This window comes from Pelodiscus sinensis, chromosome 14 (genome assembly GCF_052426305.1).
Source record: "Pelodiscus sinensis isolate ZL-2025 chromosome 14, ASM5242630v1, whole genome shotgun sequence".
NCBI classification, from domain to species: Eukaryota; Metazoa; Chordata; order Testudines; family Trionychidae; genus Pelodiscus; species Pelodiscus sinensis.
Window position 1 is genome coordinate 7,203,270 of NC_143065.1, and position 26,607 is coordinate 7,229,876.

The following is a 26,607-nucleotide window of genomic DNA, read 5'->3' on the forward strand; positions in this document are numbered from 1 at the left end:
GCTCAGTGGGCGGACACTCCTCCCCACTACAACGTCTATCATATCCCCCCTCAGTCTCCTCCTTTCAAAACTGAAAAGTCCCAGTCACTTTAACCTCTCTTCATATGGGACCCAGTCCAAACCCCTAATCATTTGCTGAACCCTTTCCAAGGCCAAAATATCTTTTTTGAGGTGAGGAGACCACATCTGTACACAGTATTCAAGATATGGGCGAACCATAGTTTTATACAGGGGCAGTAAGATATTCTGTGTCTTATTCGCTATCCCTTTCTTAAAAATTCCTAATCCTATTTGCCTTTTTGACCGCCGCTGCACACTGTGTGGAAGTTTTCAGAGAACTATCCACGATAACTCCAAGATCTCTTTCCCGATTTGTCATAGCCAAATTAGCCCCCATCATACTGTACGTATAGTTGGGGTTATTTTTTCCAATGTGCATTACTTTACACTTATCCACATTAAAGTTCATTTGCCATTTTGTTGCCCAATCACTCAGTTTGGTGAGATCTTTTTGAAGTCTGCTTCTGTATTGATGATCTTAAACAGTGTAGTATCATCCGCAAACTTTACCACCTTGCTGCTAACCCCTTTCTCCAGATCATTTATGAATAAGTTGAACAGGATTGGTCCCAGGACTGACCCTTGGGGGACACCACTAGTTACCCCTCTCTATTCTGAAAATTTACCATTTATTCCTACTCTTTGTTTCCTGTCTTTTAACCAGTTCTCAATCCATGAAAGGATCTTCCCTCTTATCCCATGACAATGTAATTTACACCAGAGCCTTTGGTGAGGTGTCAAAGGCTTTCTGAAAAATCTAAGTATACTGTATCTACTGGATCCCCCTTGTCCAAATGTTTCTTAACCCCTTCAAAGAACTCTAATAGATTAGTAAGACATGATTTGCCTTTACAGAAACCATGTTGACTTTTGTCCAACAAATTATGTTCTTCTACGTGCCTGACAATTTTATTCTTTACTATTGTTTTGACTAATTTGCCTGGAACTGAAGTTAGACTTACAGGTCTGTAATTGCCAGGATCGCCTCTAGAGCCCTTTTTAAATATTGGTGTCACGTTAGCTATCTTCCAGTCATTAGGTACGGAAGCCGATTTATAGGATAGGTTACAAACCACAGATAATACTTCAGCAATTTCCCATTTGAGTTTTTAGAACCCTTGGATGAATGCCATCTGGTCCTGGTGATTTGTTAACGTTAAGTTTTTCTATTTGTTCCAGAACCTCCTCTAATGACACTTCAATACAGGACAGTTCCTCAGATTCATCACCCACAAAGGATGGTACAGATTTGGGAATCTCCCTAACATCCTCAGCCATGAAGACTTAAGCAAAGAAATCATTTAGTTTCTCCGTAATGGCTTTATCATCCTTGATTGCTCCTTTTATATCTCGATCGTCTAGGGGGCCCACCGGTTTTTTAGCAGGCTTCGTGCTTCTAATGTTCTTAAAAAACATTTTGCTATTGCTTTTTGAGTTTTTGGCTAGCTGTTCCTCAAAAACTTTTTTTGCTTTTCTTATTACATTTTTACACTTGATTTGACAGTGTTGTTCCTGTCTATTTATCTCACCAGGATTGGACTTCCACTTCTTGAAAGATGCCTTTTTGTCCCTCACTACTACTTTTACATGGTGGTTAAGCCACAATGACTCTTTTTTAGGTCTCTTACTAAGTTTTTTAATTTGGGGTGTACATTTAAGTTGGGCCTCTATTATGGTATCTTTAAAAAGTTTCCATGCGGCTTGCAGGGATTTGGCTCTAGTCACTGTGCCTTTTAATTTCTGTTTAACTAACCTCATTTTTGTGTAATTCCCCTTTTTGAAATCAAATGCCAGAGTGCTGGATTGCTGAGGTGTTCTTCCCACCACGGGAATGTTAAATGTTGTTATATTATGGTCACTATTCCCAAGTGGTCCTGTAATAGTTACCTCCTGGACCTGATCCTGTGCTCCACTCAGGACTAAATCAAGAATTGCTTCTCCCCTTGTGGGTTCCTGTACCAGCTGCTCCAAGAATCAGTCATTTAAGCCATTGGGAAATTTTATCTCTGCTTCTCTTCCTGAGGTGACACGTACCCAGTCAATATGGGGATAATTACCCCCCCCCCATTATTATAGAGTTTTTTATTTTGGTAATATCTCTAATCTCCATGAGCATTTCAATGTCAGTATCGCTGTCCTGGTCAGGTGGTTGTTAATATATCCCTACTGCTAAATTCTTATTATTGGAGCATGGAATTACTATCCATAGTATTTCTATTGAACATGTTGATTCATTTAATATTTTAATTTCATTTGATTCTACATTATCTTTCACATACAGTGCCACTCCGCCACGCACACGGCCTGCTCTATCCTTCCGATATATTTTATATCCCGGTATGATTGTGTCCCACAGATTTTCCTCATTCCACCAGGTTTCAGTGATGCCTATTATGTCAATGTCCTCATTTAATACGAGGTACTCCAGTTCACCCATCTTATTAGTCAGACTCCTAGCATTTGTGTAGAAGCACTTTAAAAAATTGCCACTGTTTATTTGTCTGCCCTTCCCTGATGCATTGGATTCCTTTATATGTGGTTGTTTGTCTGCTCTGGCCCATGGTTTGTCCTCTCCCCTTCTCTCTTTCTGACTACAGCTTAGAGAATCTCTATCAAAGGATTCTCCTGTACGAGAAGTCTCCATCCGATTTACGTGCTTCTCTGCACCAATCAGCGTTCCCCTATCTCTTAGTTTAAAAACTGTTCTACGGCCTTTTTAATGGTTTAGTGCCAGCAGTCTGGTTCCACCCTGGGTTAGGTGAAGCCCATCCTTCCTGTATAGGCTCCCCCTCTCCCAAAAGAGTCCCCAGTTCCTAATAAATCTAAACCCCTCTTCCCTACACCATCGTCTCGTCCACACATTGAAACTCTGAAGCTCTGCCTGCCTACCTGGCCCTGCGCGTGGAACTGGAAGCATTTCCAAGAATGCCACCATAGAGGTCCTGGATTTCAGTCTCTTTCCTAGCAACCAAAATTTGGCCTCCAGGACATCTCTCCTACCCGTCCCTACGTCATTGGTACCTACATGTACCACTTCTCTAGATCAGTTGGAAATGCTCCTCTTAATGTGCCCTAATATGCTATTAGCCTTCTTGGATACAAGGGCACACTGTTGACTCATATCCAGCTTCTCATCCACTATAATCCCCAGGTCTTTTTCTGCTGAACTGCTACCTAGCCAGTCGGTCCCCAGCCTATAACAATGCTTGGGATTCTTCTAACCAAGGTGCAGGACTCTGCACTTGTCCTTGTTGAACCTCATCAGATTTCTTTTGGCCCAGTCCTCCAATTTGTCTACGTCACTCTGGACCCTATCCCTTTCCTCCAACGTATCTACCTCTCCCCCAGCTTAGTGTCATCCACAAATTTGCTGAGGGTGCAATCCTTCCCCTCATCCAGGTCATTAATAAAGATGTTGAACAAAACCAGCCCTAGAACTGATCTTTGGGGCATTCCGCTTAAAACCAATTGCCATCCAGACATAGAGCCATTGATCACTATCCGTTGAGCTTTACAATCTAGTCAGCTTTCCAGCTTTGCTAAAGTCAAGGTATATCACATCCACTGACTTCCCTATGTCCACAGAGCCGGTTACCTCATCATAGAAGCTAATTAGATTGGTCAGGCACAACTTGCCCTTAGTGAATCCATGTTGACTCTTCCTGATCTCTTTCCCCTCTTCCAAATGCTTCAAAATGGATTCCTTGGGGATTCTCCTCCATGATTTTTCCTGAGACTGAGGTAAGGCTGGCTGGTCTACAGTTCTCTGGATTGTCCTTCTTCCCTTTTTAACGATGGGCACTACATTTGCCTTTTTCCAATTATCTGGGACCTTGCCCAACCACCACAAATTTTCAAAGATAATGGCCAAAGGCTCTGCAATGATATCTGCCAACTCCCTCAGTACTCTCGGATGCATTAAATCCAGACCCATGAATTTGTGTATCTCTAGCTTTTCTAAATAGTTCTTAACCTGTTTTTTCTCCACTGAGGGCATCCCACCTCCTCATACTCGTTGCCTAGTGCAATAGTCTGGAAGCTGACCTTGTCTGTGAAGACAGAGGCAAAAAAAGCACGGAGTACTTCAGCTTAAGTATGGTTACCTGCCTCTCTCCGACTACTCCCTCTGCAAGTAGCCCTAACATTTTCTGAGAATTTTGGTTTTGTGGGAAATTTCAGTTTGTTTTTCGTACTACTTCAAAAGGTACATCATATGCAATGCTCCTGTGCCATGTGAATTGACCAAACCAAACAGTCTCTGCGCCAAAGGATAAATGGACACAAATCAGACATCAAGAAAGGTAACATCCATAAAGCCAGTAGGAGAACACTTTAACCTTCCTGGACACTCAATAAGGATATGTCTACACTACCCTCCTAATTCGAACTAGGAGGGTAATGTAGGCATACCGCACTTGCAAATGAAGCCCGGGATTTGAATTTCGCGGGCTTCATTTGCATAAAGACGGCCGGTGCCATTTTTAAATGCCGGCAGTTCGAACCCCGTGCCGCGCGGCTACACACGGCACGGAGTAGCTAGTTCGGATTAGGCTTCCTAATCCGAACTAGCTGTACTCCTCGTGGAATGAGGAGTACAGCTAGTTCGGATTAGGAAGCCTAATCCGAACTAGCTACTCCGTACCGCGTGTAGCCGCGCGGCACGGGGTTCGAACTGCCGGCATTTAAAAATGGCGCCGGTCGGCTTTATGCAAATGAAGCCCGCAAAATTCAAATCCCGGGCTTCATTTGCAAGTGCGGTATGCCTACATTACCCTCCTAGTTCGAATTAGGAGGATAGTGTAGACATACCCTAACAGATTTAAAAATAGGCATCCTTCTTTAAAAATACAAAACCAGACTACAAAGAGAAACAGCAGAACTGCAATTCATTTGCAAATTTAACACTATCAAATTACGACTGAATAAGGATTTAGAGTGGTTATTTCTCTACAAAAGCAATTATCTTTCTTTTAGTATTCATGCCTTCCCATCAGCTGCTGGAAGAGAGCCACACCTCCTCCCCGTCCCTTCCCCCCACTGTATTAGCCTACTTAACACTGGTCCTACACTTGATAAGTAACTCCCTTCTTTCGATATAACTAGTACATATAGACATAATTATATGTAATTTCCACTCCAATGCATCTGGTGAAGTGGCTTTTACCCACAAAAGCTTATGGCTAAATAAATTTGTTCTTTATGGTGCCACAAGCTTCATTGTTTTTGCAGGTACAAACACACACAGCTACCCCTCTGAGACTTGTCATTATTCTTGCTTCTCCTGCTCTCTGCAGGTTGCTGGTATCTAGGTGGGAGGCCCAGTACATGACACACAGAGTCAGCTGCTTTAAAGGTCTGATCTAAACTCTGTTAAAATTAATGGAAAGACCCTTGTTGACTTAAGTTGACTCTGGATCAAGCTTTAAAGGAAAATCTAGGTCCTCATCACAACTACACAATGATGCCGCCGAGCGATTTGTCTGTGTTTTATAAATGGAATGGATCTTGTTCCCATGGGAATGCAGGGAAGCTACCAGCTCTGCATGTCATTTAGCCCTTCCTCCAACAGCCTGGATCGAGAGCCTGAGCCCAGAATGGTGCACTACCATTGGATGGACTCTTGGGAGTGGGGGTTGCTTTGCAACTCACTTGGGAACAACATGAAACAGACATTGATTAACAAACAAGCCTCCAACCAGCCCTTGCTGCTTATTTTCCACCCACCTGGTACTGCCTATGCCCAGCAATCTCACATGGCTCACTGAGCGGCATGTTATCCTGTCTCACTCATTTACTCCATGCCTCATACCCTAGTTCTTTCTTGTCTGGTCAATGTGTGGTAGGCCTGGAGCATCCAGTCACTTCCATTTTCACCCTGCTTTGTCCATTGCCCTTCCTGGTTCCTGACCATCACTATCTCACTCCAAGAGTGAAAATGAGCAGCACTATTTACTCACCTGGTCCAAATGGAACCTCGTGACATCCTGGGTTCTGCAGAACAGAAAGAAGAGGGTCATGGATGGGAGCTAGGCAACCTGCAAGGCCATCAGCTCAAGATATAACTAATGAAGAAGCCTCTTTCCTCTGTTTCTCCCTGCCTGGAAGAGGAAGCAGGTAGGTTTCAAGCCATTTGGGCTCCATCAAACCAAACCAACAGCTGAGGCATGCCCCTGCTCTGAGGGCAGCCAGTGCCCCCACAGCATTAATCCAAGGCCAGATCCAATACTGATCAGTGTCAAGGAGGGTTGACTTCAGTGGAACTTGGAACTTTGGAACCTCCTAGGCCTGGGTGACTATGGAGATGTCTCTAGGGGTATGTCTACACTACCCTCCTAGTTCGAACTAGCGGGGTAATGTAGGCATACCGCACTTGCAAATGAAGCCCGGGATTTGAATTTCCCGGGCTTCATTTGCATAAGCCGGGCGCCGCCATTTTTAAATCCTGGCTGGTTCAAACCCCGTGCCGCGTGTAGCCATGGAATGAGGAGTAACGGTAGTTCGAACTAGGAAGCCTAGTCCGAACTACCTAGGCGTGTAGCCGCGCGGCATGGGGTTCGAACCAGCCGGGATTTAAAAATGGCGGCGCCCGGCTTATGCAAATGAAGCCTGGGAAATTCAAATCCTGGGCTTCATTTGCAAGTGCGGTATGCCTACATTACCCCGCTAGTTCGAACTAGGAGGGTAGTGTAGACATACCCTATGTTCTTGCCGAAAGTAGATAGAAAAAAACAATTCTTGGCCACTGCTGCTATCCAAGCATCAAAGGGAAGCCCCAAATCACTAGCCAGGACCAGTCGAAACAGGTGTACTCCCCATTGAGGCATGTCATTACTTCTGGTGGCTTGTCCCAGCTTCAAGGAATCGTTTCTGTGCTCTCTGGGTGAGGACTCAACCAGCTTACTCCAGCCCAAGGCGCTGGGAAGCCTGTGCCAACTGTGCTGCGTTGCTGGGTGAGAAGGGAATCAATGCTGAAGCATGGCTTCCAATAGACTGGTGGGCTGGAAGCTGGCAGTGGGGTCAGGCAGATATTGAGAGAGAGGTGGGATTGCAGAGGATGTTGGGTCCTTCAATCTCACCTGTGTTTTCTTTCCCTATATCCTCTAGATCTTCCCCTCCCAGGAACTAATCTGACCTGCTCACCTCCTTCTGTGCTAGGCCCCTCTGCTGAATAGTCTGCAGGTCCCACTGAAATACATTATGGGCAGACTTCTGCGCTGGGAAGTGATCCCTAATGCACTGTGCTGTTCCACCAGGTGAGCAGCTGGCCAGTCTGGTCCGATGGGGACCCAGCTTAGAAGTGGGCAAACTATGCCTGATGAGATAGAGGAGGAGGAGGAAGGGGACTGGAGGTTAGAAGGGAGAGGGCTGAGCAGGAAGTGGTGAGAAATGTTTGATTTTACCTGGCTGGGCCTGTGAGCCAGCTGGGAGGCAGGAAGTGCCCCAGAAAACTAGCCTAAACCCAGAAAGCTGGGATATGTGGGCCCCATGCTAATGCTGCACCCTTGCATTGTTCGGGCCAGGATACAATCTTGCTTGTGGCCCTAGTGCCTGGCTGGGCAATAATTTTTTTTTGGGGGGGGGGAGGGAAGGGAGTGGCCACTCCAAGAATTTAGTAAGTGGTCAAGGGCTGTACTTTTCCATGATATTAATGAAGGAAGTGCAGGGTCTGGGATGAAGGATGGGTGCAGAAGAGAGCTCAGGGTAGAGGACTGGGCTGCAGGAGTGGGTGTGGGATCTGGGAGGAAGTTTTGGTGAAGGAAGGGGTTGTGACCTGGGGCAGGAAATTGGAGTGCAGGGTGTGAGATGGGGTATGGGTGCAGAAGTGGAGGTGCAGAGGGTTTGGGTTACATGGGGCAAGGGGTACAAGAGGGGGAGCAGAGGGTTTGGGTGCAGGGTGCCAGGTATAAGCTCCAATCAGGAGGCACTTACCTTGGTGGCTCCCAGTCAGCATCCCAGAGGGACCTTTGGGCAGGCTCCTTGCCTGCCATGCTTCTGCACACTGCTCAAAGTGGCCAGCTGCAGAGGACCTTGCATTCTCTGAGTGCCACAAGCCCCCCCGGGGGGGGGAGCGGGAGTTCCTATCAGTGGGAGTTGTGAGATTGTGCTGGGGGTGTGGGCAGTGTGCAAAGCCCCACCTCCCATCCCAGGAGCTCATGGCAAGCAGAGCACATAACCCCTGCAGCCAGCTGTTTTGAATGGTGTGTGGCGGCATGGAGCCTGCCTGACGCTCCTACTAGGCGATGGGATGGTAGCCCAGATCTGGCGGTTTGGTGAGTTGGATCCAGCCCGTGGGCCACATTTTTCCCATGCATGCCTTAGTGAAATGAGTTTGCTAGACACAGCCCTTGGGATGTATCAGAACTAGGATGTCACTACTCAGCCTGGCCCAACTGAACATGAATTGGGGTAAAACATCTCAGAATGGAAGGTAATTGGCCCAACTGTGTGGGATGCAGGACTGCAGGATGCATGCAGGGAAGGTAGACAGGAAAGGTTGCCCACCACTGTCCACACTGTCACTGGCTCCCATCAGCACTGTCATTTTCTTAGCACAGGTGCAAAATATTCACAATGACAAAATACTGGGGTTAGGAGGGAACTTTCACTATGAATAGGTTATTCCATAGCATCCCAAGCCAGGGGTTTCACACCTGCCTCTGAAGCCATGACCAAGACAGGATACTGGGCTGGATGGACCTGCAAGGGGGAGTTAAGAAGGTCACCATGGATGAAGCAAAACTTACACAAAATGGGGCTGGTGCCATGTAGAACACCTTGGGTCAGAGCCTCAGCTGGTGTAAACTGACAGAGTTCTGCTGATTCAGTTAGCCAATCCCCATGTTCCTAAAATGCCACAAGCAATGAACTATCTGGATCCCAATGGGAGACAGGAAGAAGCTGGGCCAAGAGGAAGCTAGGGAGTTGCTTAAGGATACATCCACCGGAGAAAGAGCTGGGAAACCGATCTCCATACCTATTGAGCATGTGCGTATCATCCACATCACTGTCAGTTGGGGTGGCTGCCTTTTCATATAGGAACATCTGCTTTTCTGGTAGGATCTCAGCGACAGCATCGGGGGGCGGAAGGGAGATGCCATTATCTTGGTGAAGCTGCAAGGGGGAGTTGAGAAGGTCACCATAGATGGAGCAAAACTTACACAAAACGGGGCTGGTGCCATGTAGAACACCTTGGGTCATGGACCTGGGGCCAGAGCCTCAGCTGGTGTAAACTGACAGAGTTCTGCTGACTTCCATGGAATGATGCTGATTTCCAGATCTGGTTTCTAACACTAAGGCCAGCCTGATACTGTTTCAAACTCTCCTATATCCTTCCTCTCTTTCTCTATTTACTTAGGGCACTTATCTGAAGAACAGCTCTGTGTTTCCTAATAGTTTGCCTGGTCTGGTTGTTCACTTGGTCCTGCTGGGTCTTTCTTAGCTTCATCTTTCAGAACTTATGAACAGCAGAGCCCAAGACCACTTGGGGTCACTGAAGATCACACAAGGTACTTTTGATGTTGGTGCAAGGTGTTAACTGTTTTTGAAAGAACGCACGGCTGCCATTATTCAAATGAAGCATGGGAAATTCAAATCCCGGCTTCATTCACAATTTCAATGTGTCTAATTTACATCCCTCTTTCGAAAGAGGGATGTAGTCTAGACATAGCCTAAATGAATTCTTTGCATCAGTCTTTGCAGGGGAGGATGTTAGGGAGATTCCCAATTCTGAGCCATTCTTTTTAGCTGACACGTCTGAGGAATTGTCCCAGATTGAAGTCTCATTAGAGAAGGTTTTAGAATGAATTGATAAAGTGAACAGTAACAAGTCAGCAGGACCAGATGCCAGTCACCCAAGAGTTTTGAAAGAACACAGATGTGATGCTAATCTTTAAAAAAGGCTATAGAGGTGATCCTGGCAATTACAGACTGGTAAGTCTAATGTCAGTACCCAGCAAATTAGCTGAAACTATAGTAAGGAATAGCATTGTTAGACACATAGATGAACATAATTTTCAGGGGAAAAGTCAACATGGTTTCTGTAAAGAGAAATCATGCCGCCTTGATCTACTGGAATTCTTTGAGGGTGTCAACAAACGTGTGGACAAGGGGGAGCCAGTGGATATAATGTACTTAGATTTCCAGAAAGCCTTTGACAAGGTCCCTCATGAAAGGCTCTTAAGTAAAGTAAGTTATCATGGGATAAGAAAGAAGTTCCTCCCCATGGACTGATAACTGGTTAAAAGATAAGAAATAATGGGTAGGAATAAATGTTCAGCTTTCAGAATGGAGAGTGGTAACTAGTAGTGTCCCACTGGGGTCCATACTGGGAAAATACTATTTAGCCTTTTCAATAAATGAACCGGAGAAAAGGGTAAATAACGAGGTGGAAAAATTTGCAGATGATACTTAACAGCTCAAGATAGTTAAGACCAAAGCAGACTTTGAAGAACTTCAAAAGGATCTTGGGCAACAAAATAGGAAATGAGTTTTAATGTCGATAAATGTAAAGTAATGCACATTGGAAAATATAATCCCAACTATATGTACAAAATGATGGGGACTAAATTAGCTGTTACCACTCCGAAGAAAGATCTTGGAATCACTGTGGATAGTTCTCTTGAAACATCTAGACAATGTGCAGCAGCAGTCAAAAAACAAGCAGAAAAAGTTCAGAAAAGGGCAACAAAAATGATTGGGGGGTTAGAATGGCTCCATATGAAGAGAGATTAAAAAACTGGCATTTTTTATGTTAGAAAAGAGGAAACTAAGGGAGGGGGATATGATAGAGGTTTATAAAATCATGACTAGTGTGGATAAAGTGAATAAGGAAAAGTTTTTTACGTCTTTCCATAACAAAAGAACTTGGGGTCACCAAATGAAATTAATAGGTAGCACATTTAAAGCAAACAAAAGGAAGTACTTCTTCAGGCAACACACAGTCAACCTGTGCAACTCTTTGCCAAAGGATGTTGTGAAGACCAGGATATTAAAAGGGCTCAAAAATAACTAGATAAATTCATGGAGAACAGGTCCACCAATGCTTATTAGCCAGGATGGACATGGATGGTGTCCCTAGCCTGTGTGTGTTAGAAGCTGGGAATGAGTGACGGGGAGGGATCACATGATTGACTGTTCTGTTCATTCCTTCTGGGGCATCTGGCATTGGAAGACAGGATACTGATCTAGAAGGAGGCTTTACAAGCCAACAGTTTATTCCATCACTGCTTTACACCTGATGTAAGAACTTGGCAAGAACTGTACATATTTGATCTCATTAAACATTTTCACTCTCTCCTCTTTCTTTTTTCTTATAAATAACCCTTGAGATATTAGATACTAAAGGATTGGCAACAGCATGATTATTGGGTAAGATCTGACTTACATACTGACCTGGCTGTGTGGCTGGTCTTCTGGGATTAGAAAAACCCCTTTGTCTGATTAAACTGGTTTTGAGTAAGCACTCATCATAAAGTCATGTCTGAGTGGCAAAATTAGTGTTGGAATGCCTGAGGAGACCGCATTTCTGACTTATTAACAAGTGTGGCAAGATAGAAGTTGGTATAATCTAATAATCACTAGTTTGGAGTGCCCTGTTTTTCAGGAGTCTGTCCTGAATGTGGTAGCCTCATCTCTAACTTCTGAGGCACGAGAACAATCTTTTGCATCCAGTCATTCCATAAAAATGGAGGGTGCACAATTTGCATCACATACTGCATGTAAATGGGTGATTTACATACAATTTGTTGGTGTCTAATGACTAAGGGCAAACCCTAATTCAGCAAAGAAAGTTATCTTCTGGTAAGTTTTAAAGCCCTGATTTTCTGAACTCAAGTGGCAGAAACCCAGTGCAACCCCAAACATTTTTACTCAGTCACCCTATGTTCTGTGGAACCCAACACACAGCCATGTTTCCCAGCCACTAGTCATTAGCTCTGAAAAAAAATCTCTGTTTTGCTGTAACCTCCTACAGCCACAATGATTTGCTGTCTTCCACAACACTCTGGTGCTCATGGCTGAAAAAGCGTATTGGTAATATCTGACACTTCATCTGATTACCTTGCATCACCTCTAGTGGAAAGAGATCTTGACACCCAAACTTTCAAAATGCAACGCTCATCGCTGAAGCTTTGGCAGCAGCTGCAGAGTCCTGGCCAGGAGTTACAAAGGCCCTGACACTAGTTAGTGCTAGTCAGCCTGAGAGCTAGAGAGCAGAGAGGATTCCAAGTCTGTTTGCATCCAGCAGGCTCAGCAAATAATCTTCTTGCTTTTCATTACAGCTGAGCCCTGTCTCCTTGCAACTGTCAAGGGTCCTGCAAACAGCAGAAAAAGCTGTTTATAGCAGTAAAGCTAAGGTCTGAATGGGTCATGGAGACAGGGCCCCCTGTTCTGACATGGTCTCTCCAGAGTAGAGCTGCTATGTGAATACATGGAACAGAAGGGGGTAGTGTGCACTTCCTGGGTCTGTGCCCTCCCAGAGCTGTCATTCTGGCATCCTTTGCCTTACCAGCACTTAATTAAATGTGAGCGACAAAGAGAGAGATTTCATGGTCCCCCATCCCCATCTGCAGCTCTGGATACTCACGGTTGAGGAGAAAGGCCTGTAGTACCAAGCCATCCACCACTTGTGCTTGGTCCCTATCCTACCAGCTCATCCCAAACCATTTAGCAGGTTCCCCCAAGCCTCTGCTGCTCCTGAAGATACTCTGGGCTCCAGAGATAACTGGCAGTCACCCTTGCCTAGAAAGCCATCCATCCACGATAACAAGTTCGTTGCCAGGTGTCTGTCACTTCAAACAGCAACACCCACACAACTATGCAAACTCCAGAGCTGAAAGACAAATCAGCAGTCCTCTACTCTGATGTCCTGACCACAGGGAGCTTGAACACCTCCCCCACCTAGGCTGCAAGTTGCCTATGAAAAAGCAGCCGGACACCAAACTTACAGAAGAGCTAGTAGCCTGCAGCATGAGAGGAGCCAGACGTCTTTCTGCTAACAAGAGAGGTTAGGTTTGAGCAGCAGCACCTGCTTCTGTTGTGTGTTCACAGCCCACAGTGTGCTGCTGTTGCTACAACAAGAGAGCTCCTCTTAGCAACCACATAGAAAGGCTCCCTTTGAAGGTTAGCTTCAGCACACACTGTGTACACCCCACGGGTTCTCTCACTGGAAGGGAAAGAGAAGGGTGAGTTGATCTGTTGGTTAAGTATGCAAATCCGGGTTAGGTATGCAAATCTAGGTTTTTATACCTGTCTGATAAGCATAGGCGCTGAGCACCCAGCCTCTTCTAGTTCTATGTATATGTGTGGATTTAAACACTGAAAAAGACCCTCAATGAAAAATCGCAAGCAACCCAACCAGTCTCTGTGTCTCTGCCAAAGCAGTTTGTTACATGGATACTGACACGTTAAAAAACTATACCAGACCAGATCCTCAACTTGTGTAAATTACAGCTGAGCCCTGGGCAACTGAAGTCATTGATGGAATGAGCTGATGCAGATTTACACAAAGATTTTTTTAAACCTTTGTTACTCCATAGGTCATTAAAAATCTCCTTGACTTTTCATCGTTGCTTCTATTAATGTATCATTTGCTTTTCGTTTTGATTGGGACAATGCAAATAAAGTGGTCAATTTCATGTATACAGCAACTCAGTTTCTATTTACCACTGTGGGCCACATATGCTGCTCTCTGTGTATGATGTGGTCCTCATCCACACTATATATATATATATACAAACACACACACACACACACACACTACTTGTGTGACCCTGAGATGTCCCAGGAACTATTCCCCACCCCCAGGAAAGGCAAGAAGACCAAAAAGGAACAGAGGGTGGCCAAGGCCTTAAGTACCGCTGGCCTGACAGCAGACAGCCTTGACGCACTCCCCGCCTGACGCTGACCAGTGTGGTCAGGGTCCAGTTGAGCTTGACCAAGCACTCTGTGGAGGCATACAGCATCTGGAGAAACCCCAGAAAGAGAGGCCCGAAGCCGAAGCAGACAGGGTGCCTAGGAGGTACTCGTGGTGTATCCGGTCGAATGCCTTCTCCTGATCCAAGGACAGGTGGGCGAACGACAGACCATCCCTACAACCAAGGTCTAAGAGATCCTGGACCAGAAAGAGGTTATCAAAGATGGTACGGTTTGGGACGGTGTAGGTCTGGTCTGGATGGACCATGTCCACCAACACGGAGGGTATGTCTACACTACCCTGCTAGTTCGAACTAGCGGGGTAATGTAGGCATACCGCACTTGCAAATGAAGCCCGGGATTTGAATTTCCCGGGCTTCATTTGCATAAGCTGGGCACTGCCATTTTTAAATCCCGGCTGGTTCGAACCCCGTGCCGCGCGGCTACACACGGCACGAACTAGGTAGTTCGGACTAGGCTTCCTAGTTCGAACTACCGTTACTCCTCGTGGAATGAGGAGTAACGGTAGTTCGAACTAGGAAGCCTAGTCCGAACTACCTAGTTCGTGCCGCGTGTAGCCGCGCGGCACGGGGTTCGAACCAGCCGGGATTTAAAAATGGCGGTGCCCAGCTTATGCAAATGAAGCCCGGGAAATTCAAATCCCGGGCTTCATTTGCAAGTGCGGTATGCCTACATTACCCTCCTAGTTCGAATTAGGAGGGTAGTGTAGACATACGGGTCTTTAGCCTTAGGGAGATGGCTTTGGCAACAATTTTATAGTCTGTGCTGAGGAGTGAGAAGAGATACCAGTTCCTCAGATCGCGGAGGTTCCCCTGCTTAAGCCGCATGGTGAGCATGGCTCACCTGCACAATAAAGGGAGGACCCCGATCTCCAAGGACTCAGCCCAGATGCTGGCAAGGTCCAGGCCGACTATGTCCCAGAACACGTGGTAGAACTCCACGGTCAGCCTGTCCATGCCAGGGGATTTATTGGTGGGCATGAGATGGAGGGCTTCTGAGAAGTTGGCCAGAGAGAGAGGCAGCTGTAGCCGATCCTGGTTGCCCGTGCTGACCGTCGGGAGTTCGTTCCCGAGAACCCTGCAGGCATCAGTGTCGGTCAGATCCGGGGAGAACAGAGAGGCATAGAAGGCATGAGACATGTCGCACATCTCCACCAGATCTGTGAGGGGGGTGCCATCCTCCACCAGGAGGCAGACGATGTGTTGTTTAGCCCCCTTCTTTTTTCTCCAGGGCATAGAAGAAGCGGGAGCTATGATCCAACTCCCGAAGGAGATGGATGCGAGAACGAACAAAGGCACCCTGGGCCCGAAGGTTCTCAAGGGCCAGGAGTTCCTCCCGCCTCTCCCAGTATGCTCCGCGGTGGCGTGGATCTCCGGGGCTGGTGGCCAGCCATCTCTGTAGCTCTAAGACCTCCTGTTCCATCTGCTCTATTGCTGCATCCCTCCGCCAGCTGGCCCCCCGGGTGTAGTCATGGCAGAAGAGCCCCATGCACACTTTCCCTACATCCCGCCACTGTTGCGCCAAGGGAAAGGCAAGCCGCCGCCCATGCCAGGCCAGCCAAAACCCCCGGAAGGACTCTACAAAGCCCATATCTTCCAGCAGGCTGTTGTTAAAATGACAGTAGGCCGGCCCCGGCCTTTCTGAGGAAAGAGAGGCCGTCACGGCCACCAAGAGGTGGTCCAAGAATGGGTCCGTCCGAATGCTGGAGGAATGGGCCCGAAATAGATGATGACGAGAAAGATAAATGGGGTCCAACTGGGAGTGGAATGACCGTTCATGCACCACCTGAACATAGGTAAACACTGTGTCCTCGCTCGGGTGGAGGTCTCGCCAGACGTCCACCAGGGAGTGTTGGTCTATTATCTCCCTGAACAGGTCTGCGGTGGCTGGGCACTGCTCGGTCCCCGTGCAGTCCTATTCCTCGAGGGTGCAGTTGAAATCCCCACCCAGGACTAGGCACTCACAAGGATCCAGAGAGCCAAGGAAGGCAGACATCCGCTGGTAGAAGCGGAGCATCTCCAGGCTGGACGTCGGGGCGCAGCTGTTAATGAGGTTTAGTGTCAGCCCCTCAGTTGAAACCCGGAGATGCAGCAGACAGCCCTGCACGACCTCGGCAGTCCCAGGCACCTTGGGCTGCAGGTTCGGGGAGAACAGGGTGGCCACTCCGGCTTGATGGGCCGATAGGTGGCTGAAACAGACCCTGTCTCCCCACTCCAGCCGCCAGCCAGCTTCGGCTGACACCACAGTACTGTGGCTTGGGCCCACTCATTCCCCCTGTGTTGTATGTCTGCATACAGGACCGCCCCCGGAGAAGGATGCTCCTCCATGTATTGTAACCACCGATCTGTGTCTTGGTCCCTTGGAAGGGAAGGGGGGGGGGCGGGTGCGCGCGCGTTTGTTGTGTTAACCTGTGGAACTCCCTGCCAGGAGAGGCTGTGAGGCTTTGGGCTAATCAATGGTGTTTGACAGGGAGCAAGATGAATCCCCACAACAGTGCCTAGGAGCATATATGGCTGACGTGATTTGGGCTCTCAGATCTCCATCACGTGGATGTCTCCTGGACGGAAACAGGGGTGACTGTGGAGCGTACCATCCTTGCAGCGAAACTCAGGTGGCTCTAGGGCCAGCCCGAGCGCTTCCCTCCTCCCCCTCCCGCTAGCCCTCACACACGTAGCCCAGGGACATGTGTGGCCACAGTGGGGACTTCCCTCAGGGGGCCAGCCAAGGCACCGGGAGCAGGCGAGGGGTGCGGTGGGGGCCACACTCCTAGGGCTGTGTCACTGCGGTTTTCCCAGGAGCAGCTGGCTGTGCCGCACAGCCAGGCATGGGACAGTGTGCTGTTCTGTGTGCTGCACCCTTCCGGAGGTGTGGGCTCTGGCTTGAGCCCCTGGGGCCCTGGCTGGTTCCAGCCAACATCCACCCTTCCCCCCTGGTCCGGATGTGTGTGAGCAGCACGGTCCCAGGCATATCCTGGAGCTGCCTGCTGTGGCCACGTGCCGCTCGGTCACCAAGCTGCACGTGGTTGCACGTGCTGCATACTGCTAATGCTACACAGCTCACGCTGCCTGAGTGATGCTTCCTCCCCGTCCCCCCGGGCGCCTGGCTCCCCGCCGCCCTTGTGAGTGCAAAGTGCAACACTCACCAGTGGATCCTTCCCCGGCCTCCGATGACGCACGGGAGACATCTGGGCTGCCTGAGAGGACCTCCAGCTGGAGGGTCACAGTGCTCCCCTGGTCCTCCTCTTCTGATGCACTAGCCAGCTTGTCCTCATCCCCCGCCTCACTGGGCCTGCTGATGGGGGAGTGCCTGCTGGTGTCCACTGGTCCCTGGGGTAATGGTGTCGGCTCCTGCCCCCTGGCCTGGACATAGCCCAGGCGCAGGTCCTTGACTTTAGCCTGGACCTGCTCGAGGGTCCGGGCTGGATGACCCTGGTCGGAGAGCGCCTGGGCCATGCGTCAGAAAATGTCCGCATTCCTCCGATGGGCATGGATGTTGTGGAGGGCCTCTTGGTCAGCCCAGAAGGACCTCGATCTCCCCTGGGGACCACGAAGGGGCGCGCCTCTTTGTGCCCCTTGGGGCCTCCTCCGCTGGGTTTGTGGGTGGTTGTTCCCCCCCTGGAGTGGCCATCCTGGGTGGTCTGGTGTCTGTTGGAGGGCACAGAGCCGTGCAGCGGAGCTGGGTGGCAGAGGTACTTCTGCCTCATGGCCTCTGCAGGCTGCGTCTGCCTTTAAGGGGGCTCGGGTTACCAGGAAGTCCGGAGCTGCCTGCGCATACGGAGCGTCAAGTGGCCACTAGGGCTTTTTTCCGTTTGGACGGCTCTTGCACAAAATCTCTTAGCTGCCTGTCTACACTGGCCTCTTGCGCAAGAACAGTTACACAAGAGGGCTTATTCCTGAGCAGGAGTGTCAGAGTTCTTGCACAAGAAGCCTTCATTTTATACAGTAGAACATCAGTTTACTTGCACGAGAACTCGCAGCCAGTGTAGACAGGCAGCAAGTAGACGTAGCCCTAAAGCCTGCTGCAATAAAATGAAGGCAAGAAAACACCAGGGGCTAGTTAAGTAGACTGCTCCCTCAGGTAAGTCACTCAACACCTGCAGTCAATTACAGTCTCCTATTTATTTTGAGTTTTCATATCCCCCTATTCATAACTCCGGTCATCTGAAGAAGTGGGCTGTGCCCACGAAAGCTCATGATCCCATCTCCATGCTTTGTGAGTCTATAAAGTGCTACCAGACCATTGGTTGTTATTTTCAATGACAGCCAGTGGAGTTGCTTTAAAAGGCCTCCTCTAGGTAGGGAGAGGGGGAAGACAAAGAGTGATGGACCAGAAGGAGAAAGGGAGAAACAAGAAGCTGTGTGAAAGCTGAATAACAGGTACCAGAGAGATGTTTTGGAGCGGTTGTTTGGGGAAGTGGCCCAAGGAAAAAGCTGCCAAGTTGGAAGGAAAAACAACCTTGACTGCTGCTGCTGCTGCTGCAGGTGCCCTAGGCCAGAACCCGGAGTAGTAGGCGGGCCCGGTTCCCCCCCAAACCTTCCCCCACGCCAACACAGAGCCTGTCCCAAGCAGGGAGACCAGGACAATCAGGGGGTTTTCACCTCAAAACCATGGACTAGCCTGTGATGAGTATGGCTCACTAAGCTGTGGACCCTGCCTCCTCTAAAGAGAAAGGGGTTGTGTATAGGACCACAGCGAGTCTCTGAGGCTATTATTTGTCAGTAGCATGAGACCCACGGAGCACGGACAGAACTTTGCCATAGTCATGGGGCGGGGGAGACCGTTACACCTTCTCCCTGAAATTATTGTCAGTGGAGTGGACAGTGTGCTCAGAAATTTACTTGGGCTTTGGTTACACAACCACACAGTGCCACCAAACCCTGTGTTGTCAATTGTAGGAGTTTTTCCAAAGTTCTGGGCTCCTATCCCCTGACTGCCAGAAAACATGTTGGGGTATAGCAGTGCCTCCGGAATGCAGATAGCAATATCTTTCCATGTGTAAGTATTTTGGCATATAGTCCCCAACACCATAAGGTAGCATGCCCCTTCCATACAACAGAGCAGTTTTGTTGTGCCTGCTGCTACACTCAGCTCTAAGCCTATGCATAGTCGTGAGCTTAGAAGCTGCATGCTCATGGGATCCTCTTGCTCCAGTCCCCAGCAGGCACAAAAGTTTTTCCAAAGACTCAGGTATGTTACATATTTTCAAGAGGTTTATCGTTTATATCAGTTTCTTTGTGCAGATCTATAAGTGTTGCAAGAAAAGACATAAGGTTACCAGCAAAACAACGCCCTCTGTTTAGACCATTTGTGTGGTACAGTATTTCTTTCCCCTCTCAAAATCTCTATGTACCAAAGTGTGTTTAGCTACAGGTTTTTCTCTCTCATCAGTAAAGTATGCTGTATCAAGCTCTATTTTGAGACTGTGGGAAGGAATGGGTTCCCAATGGAAACATATTTCCCTCCCTCCTTGAGGCATTCCTCACTTCTTCCCTCAGGTGGTCCATTAGTATACCCAGGGCTCGACAAATCAGTGAATCTACTCGCTTGTGGCGAGTAGATTTCAGCCGGTTGCCCCGTTCACCAGCGGCGCGTGTATGCGCAGTGCGGGTCTTGCGCATGCGCAGTGCAGGGCTGGTGAGTAGATTTTGCCACGGTTTGTCAAGCCCTGAGCATACCCACATTCATCTACAGACTTCCAGAGATTTCCACCTTCCTGTCTCAAAGCAAGTGTCAATTCAGTGTCTGACACTACTGGGTTTTGAATCTGTGGGGTTTCTATTGAACGCCCAGGTTCTGCTTCCAAGAAGCCAATTGCAGTCACGCCCCGCTGGGAGTCCAGACTCACCATTCTCCCTTGAGGCATGAATGACAGTCAGGCAGCTTGGCTACGTCTACACTGGCATGATTTTCTGGAAATGCTTTTAACAGAAAAGTTTTCCGTTAAAAGCATTTTCGGAAAAGCGCGTCTAGATTGGCAGGACGCTTTTCCGCAAAAGCACTTTTTGCGGAAAAGTGTCCGTGGCCAATCTAGACGTGCTTTTCCGCAAAAAAGCCCTGATCACCATTTTCGTGATCGGGGCTTTTTTGCAGAAAACAAATCTCTGCTGTCTACACTGGCCCTTTTGTGCAAAAGTTTTTCGGAAAAAGACTTTTGCCCGAATGGGAGCAGCATAGTATTTCCTCAAAAGCACTGACAATCTTACATGAGATCGGCAGTGCTTTTGCAGAAATTCAAGTGGCCAGTGTAGACAGCTGGCAAGTTTTTCCGCAAAAGCAGATGATTTTGCGGAAAAACTTGCCAGTCTAGACACAGCCCTTGGGCTTATAGATACCCAACATCCATCTCCCGTCTCCTCCTGTCAAAGATGGAGAAACAATCTTGTTCCCCTTTCTCTGGGCCACCTGTCAGCACACAGCTCCCAGCCAGGACGGGCCCTTCCTTGGAAAGACCTGCAGTCTTTCCTTTTTTCTATTGGGTAAACCCTCAGCCATCAGGCCCCTGGATTCCTCAGTTCCCATAGTAGCTTCTTGGTCTCCAGCCCGTCTTAAGGCTCTGCTCCAAGTCACACACTCTTGTGTCTCTGGAGGCTGGCCATGCCCTCTGCTGTTTCCCGTATTCCTCCTGGACAAAACACAGCTTGGACAGACCCACTGACACTAGGCAACCACTCAGGGTCAGGGCTGGCTTCCTCTGCCCCTCCTACATGTTGCAAATTGTCCAATTCGGTAGGAGGAGAATCAAAGAGACAATCTCTTGTCCCCTCCACAGCCTCTGTGACATCGCTTTCCCTTCTGGGATTTCAGCACAGGATTCCGTCTCACTGCTCACAATCCCTGGGATAAACTCAGTCGCATCAAAAAGTCATTTCCCAAAATGAATGGCACAAAACTCTCAGGTAGAGCAGCATCTGTACCTGTAACCTGGTCCAAGGCACAATGATCTTATGGCCACCAGCCAATTCTAATTCAGCCATGACCCCACAGAGGATATCTTGCTTTTTAAGCAAATCGCTCTGTCCCGTGTCTCTCTAGGCAGGAATGTCCTGGCCATTCAAACTGACAGATTTAATTTGTTTACTGCCTGGAATAGCCATCTTTACAAACCCTGTGTGAAAAGTACCCACTGCTTAGACTTAAAAGGACAAAGGAGGCTGCTTACAAGTGGTTACCAGCACTGGAAACACTCTTGATGGCTTTCATTTGCCCATTTAAAACCATAATCAATTTTCTGCCCCGTATCTCTAACTTTACATTCAAGAGCGATATATACACCAAAATAGGATATGCAGAGCCAGCAGATTAAGACATTAAAATTGGTATTGTCCAAAGTATTTTTGAACTAGGCATATTTGCCAGTGTTCTGCCTGCCAGCTACGTCGTGTCCTTCCACTGCCCAGCCTGCTACCCTTCTATGCAGCCAGCTAGTGCCCTGCCTGCTGCCCTGCCAACCAATCATGCACTGCCTGCTAGACACTGTCCAGCCAGCCATCTACCAGCTAGCCAGTGACTTGCCTACCACCCTGCTGGTCAGTGGCACCTTTAAGGTGAGGTGTGTCCCCCTCTTCTCTCAAGGCATTGCAGTGTTTCACCGCCTGGAGGAGCCAGAAGCCATAATCTTCGGAGAGGCCCCAAGGAGTTCTGTTTCCTCCCTCACCTACTGCAGCATCCCAGCCTCGGATCTTCAGCATTTGTTAAGAAACAAGCCGAGCCAGAGCCAGTCGATGATCTCTCCTTAACACTGTGGCGCATGCCATGGTTTTTTAATCCAAGGCTCTATGTGCTTTATTAAGTGTGCAATTAAACTCCCAGCAACAGTGCATCCAGAGCAACTTTCTGTCCAGAATTCAGGACCAGGCTGGGGGAGGAGCTAGGTTTTTATTTACGCTGGATCTGCCCTTTCTCTAGTCCTGGGGAAACGTGATGCACTGACAGCCTAGGACAGTTACAGCCTCACTGCCTCCACAGAGCAGGGACCAGAGGCAGAACCAGCTTTGCCCACACACCTGCCATGGAATGTGCCACAGGCCTGAATTGGGGGACCACTTCGGGGGGAGGAGGAGGCTGAGTCTCTGTTCTCAGTCAAGGCTGGGTGAAGTTGTAGGAGATACAGACCTGTGTCTTGGGCATCTGCTCCAGGAATCATGTGAGTGTATTGCACTCAGACTTCATTTGAAAATAAAGCGTCTTTTTACCTCTCATGGTAGGTAACAAATGTGTGAAAACATGACCGAGTGTGGCTGGAACCATCAAACTTTTTGGCCTGCGACAAACCCCACTCAATACAGACCTTTCAGACAACTAGCCATGATAACAAAATAGGTGCAGGAGGAGGTGGAGGTACAGGGTCTGGCTGGGAAATAGGGTGCAGGAATGGACTGAGGGTAAGGGGTCTGGGAGGGAGGCAGAGTGCAGGAGCGCAGTGGGGGGCCTGGGTGGGAGGTGGAGTGCAGGAACAGGCTGAAGGCTGGGGAGCTGGGTAGGAGGTGAGGTGCAGGAGCAGGCTGGGGTGGGAGATCTGGAGTGTAGGAATGTGGTGGAGTGCAAGATCTCTGTGGGAGGAATGTGTGCGAGGGGGATAGGGTGAGTGGTCTGGGCATGAAGGGGATAGGTGGAGCTTACCTGGCTCCATGCCTGATGCCACTCCCAAATACTGCCCCCTGCTGCTATCACTGGTTGTAATTCCGCCAGTGGGAAAAGCCTCCAGGTGAGTGGTTTCCTAAACTGCCTTTCCCCGAGCCAGGGGAAGGGGAAACAGCAGCGCATGGAGCCACTTCCTCCCGCCACAAGCCAGATCTGGTCCATGAGACTTGCCCCCTGCCAGGCACCATGAAGCTGGTGCCGGTGCTGCAGCTTCACGGGGGGTGGAGGTGAGGAGAGAACGTGGGGCTGAAGCCCCAGCACAGGATCCCCACTGCAAGTGGGAGCAAGACCCACACCTGTCGCCCACCTGCAAGACAGTCGCAGATCACTAATGGTCCACAGCCCACACTTTGAGAACCACAGGTCTACAGCCAACCTGAAATAATAGTTCTGAGAGGGGTGAATTGCTCCATGCATCTCAGTGCAATATTAGCTCTTAATGTGGCAATGCCCTTCCCCCACCAGCTACCTAAACAGATAATCCCCAGCTGTCAGGGCAAATTTGGAGAACCCCCCATGATGGAAGACACAACTGTTGCTCCTGGGGGGGATAAAGTGCCCATTGCCATGGCACCTGTCTTTCTGGCAGGGGGCTCCTGTCACTTTGGTGTGAGGCTGTCAAGGCCCTGTGTCATGGTTTGCCTAAGGCCCTGATGTACCTTAATCTGGGCATGTTACCAGTCAGTTCTTCGCTTCTGTACCAAGACTGCTAACAAGGGGAACATTAGATTTGATGGAGCATTTTGCAATAGGACAGGAGGTGGGAATACAAGAGTGGATGGGCCAGTGGGTGGAGCAGTAATGGCAGAAGGCAGGACACCCAATAAGCAAGGGTATGTCTACACTACCCCGCTAGTTCGAACTAGCGGGGTAATGTATGCATACCGCACTTGCTAATGAAGCCCGGGATTTGAATTTCTCGGGCTTCATTAGCATAAGCGGGGAGCCGCCATTTTTAAATCCCCGCTGCTTCGAACCCCGTGCAGCGCGGCTACACGGGGTTCGGACTAGGTAGTTCGGACTAGGTTCCTATTCCGAACTACCGTTACTCCTCGTGAAACGAGGTGTACCGGTAGTTCGGAATAGGCACCCTAGTCCGAACTACCTAGTTCGAACCCCGTGTAGCCGCGCTGCACGGGGTTCGAAGCAGCGGGGATTTAAAAATGGCGGCTCCCCGCTTATGGCAATGAAGCCCGGGAAATTCAAATCCCGGGCTTCATTAGCAAGTGCGGTATGCATACATTACCCTCCTAGTTCGAACTAGCGGGGTAGTGTAGACATACCCCAATTGAGTAAAGCAGACAGTGCCACAGGGACTTGGTAGAGCCATGATTTCACTGCCCTGGCAGGAGGTGAGATCCACAGCTGGGATCTCATACAGCAAGATGCAGGCTGTGGCTGGAAAAGGGTCAGACCCAGTAGGGCAATGCTTACACTGCTCTCACTGTGATGTCCTTGTAAATGCCCATTGTAAATTCCTAAAAGATGCTTCACCTTAGTGCACTGCCCATGAAAAGATCTGATCTGACTCCCAAACCCAACTACAGTCCCACGGTGAGTGATGGAAACATCCCTGCAGATATACTTACTTACCAACAACAGATTGAAATGAGACTTCTTGCGTTCAAGCTCAATGGGGGGCATCTGGGAAAAGAAACAAAAGCCAAGGTTATTGCCTTCCGTGGGCTTTCCCTGTTCTGACCTTTAACCTTGACACTGTGTGTTCTGTAGAGACAACTGCATACTCCAATGAGAACTTGCTCAAGAGATCAGTGATGGTCATAAAGGGCACCGAAGTGAAGACTGGAGACGGGACAATCAGCACTGCCTGAAAAATGAAGGTTCCCTTGATCCTCACAGCTAACAGATGTCTAATTGTTTGGCTCAGCTATCATATTCACTGTTGTCCTGGCCTGCAGCTTCTTCTCCATATGCCACATGGTTTCTTCTTCCTCATATGGCCAGGGCAGCAGGTTGTATGGGACTGTGGTGCCTGGGCAACAGGAATATTTCTGGCCCAGGACCCAGGTCCTCAAAGTTTGGGGCCAGGTCTCTCCCCCAATCCCACCTGCCATCCCTGCACACAGCTCCTCAGTGCATCCCCTGACCTGCCTGCAGCTCTCAGGCAATTTCAAATGGTCCAGATGTCCCTACTGCCACCACCGGCAGTGCAGCCAGGCTAGAGCAGCTTCCTGCCTGTTCTGGCTCCTTATGTGGCTGCTGGCACATCCCTGAGGCATCCAATGGAAGCTGTACGGGAGGTGCCTGCAGGAAGCAGCTTGCAGAGACTCCCTGGCCTAAAAGCCACTGCCAGAGGAGGGGCCCTCAAGTAAGTGCTGCAACCTCCACCCCCTTTCCCCGCACCTCCATGTCCTCCCACACCTCTCCCTCCCTCCTGCAATCCCTTCCCTCATACTTTCTGTGCCAGAGCCTGCATTCTCACACCCTCCTTAACCTTGCTCCAGAGCCTGCCCCCCCCAGATCCCCTCCCATACCCACATTTCCTCCCAGAGCCGAGCCCAGCACCTCACACCCTCCTGCACACAAACTCCCTCCAGGGTCTGTAAATATTTACTCATCAACAACCTCCCACCCCTTCCTGCACCCCAATTCCCTGCCCAGCCCATAGCCTGTGCCCAGCACCCAAACCTCCTCCCAGAGCCTGTGTCAGGTAGGGGAGGGAGGGAGGGAGTTTGGGTGTGTGAAGGGTGTGGGCTCTGGGCATCATTAACATTTCTGCAAATCTGCCACTCCTGCACATGGCAGCTACAACTTCCCACTCATTCACCACCAGTGTGAGGTACTAAGAAGGGAGGAAATTATCTGTGTGATATAACTAGCAGAGGGGCTGCTGCCCTCTCCACACAGACAAGGAGGAAAAGGAGAAAATCTGAAGTGTGGAAAGCTAATGACTTGGCAATATGAGATGATGCTGTCCATCGTGGGCACAGCTGGGGTTATACAGTCAGGCACTGACGGGTGGGTTATGCATCACTTCTAGACAGAGGAAACTCAGCCCAAGATTCTGAGACCAAGAACAGTTCAAATCCCAAATAAGGCTCCCCACCCGCCTTTATGCAATGGCGGCCATCTTGGCCAACATGGTGCTGAACTAGGGACCTTCTGAGGTAAAATTAAGAGTTGCTCTAACTTGAACCAAAATGCTGGGCTCTTCTAGACTTGTGTTCTCTTTGGATCAAACACAGCAGTGGACAAAGAACACAGGGATCAGTTTGCCTACATAAGCTTGTAACCTGACTCCTATGTAGGTATGTTATGTGCAGGAGGGTTATCTGACCCATTACGGGTCAGTAATTAGAACCACACATTCAGTATCCATTAGAACTGAGAAAACAACAGCAGGCTGGCTAACACCAGGTAGAACATAAGAACAGCCACACCGGGTCAGACCAAAGGTCCAGCTAGTCCAATACCCTGTCTTCTGACAGTGGCAAATCCCAGGTGGGCCAGGGGGAATGAACAAAGACAGAGAATCAAGTGATCCATCCTGCATCATCCATTCCCAGTTTCTGGCAAACAGACTAGGGACACCATCCTTGGCCATCCTGGCTAATAGACATGGATGTGATCCTCCGTGAAGTTACCTAATTCTGTCTTGAAACTCATCATTTAGGACTTCAAGAGCCCCTGGCAACAAGTACCACAGGTTAAATATATGTTGTGTGAAGAAATACATCCTTCTGTTTATTTTAAACCTGCCGCCTATTAATTGAGTGACCCCCCCCCCAATTCTTTTGTTATGAGAAAGTAAATAATGCTTCCTTACTCGCTTTCTTCATACCAGTTATGATTTTATAGGCCTCTGTCATATACCCCTTCAGTCATCTCTTTTCTAAATTTACCAATTCAAGTCTTTTTAATCTCTCCTCATATGGAAGCTGTTCCATGCCTTTTAATCATTTTTGTTGCCCTTCTCTATACCTTTTCCAATTCTAATGATCTTTTTTCAGATGG

The 26,607-nt window shown here is 48.8% G+C and overlaps 1 protein-coding gene across 4 annotated transcripts in view; it reads right to left on the reverse strand.

Moving 5' to 3' along the window:
- CCDC33 (coiled-coil domain containing 33) overlaps positions 1-26,607 on the reverse strand; it is a 238,109-nt gene that overhangs the window by 21,551 nt on the left and 189,951 nt on the right. For 2 of the 4 annotated variants that reach the window (XM_025183622.3, XM_025183619.3), the window contains 3 exons: positions 24,226-24,276; positions 9,035-9,171; positions 6,018-6,051 (listed from right to left, as the gene is read on the reverse strand). In XM_025183622.3, coding sequence (XP_025039407.2) covers positions 6,018-6,051; positions 9,035-9,171; positions 24,226-24,276 — 222 coding nt within the window. The remainder of the gene's footprint in view (positions 1-6,017; positions 6,052-9,034; positions 9,172-24,225; positions 24,277-26,607) is intronic. The other 2 variants (XM_025183623.3, XM_025183621.3) reach the window with 1 other exon arrangement.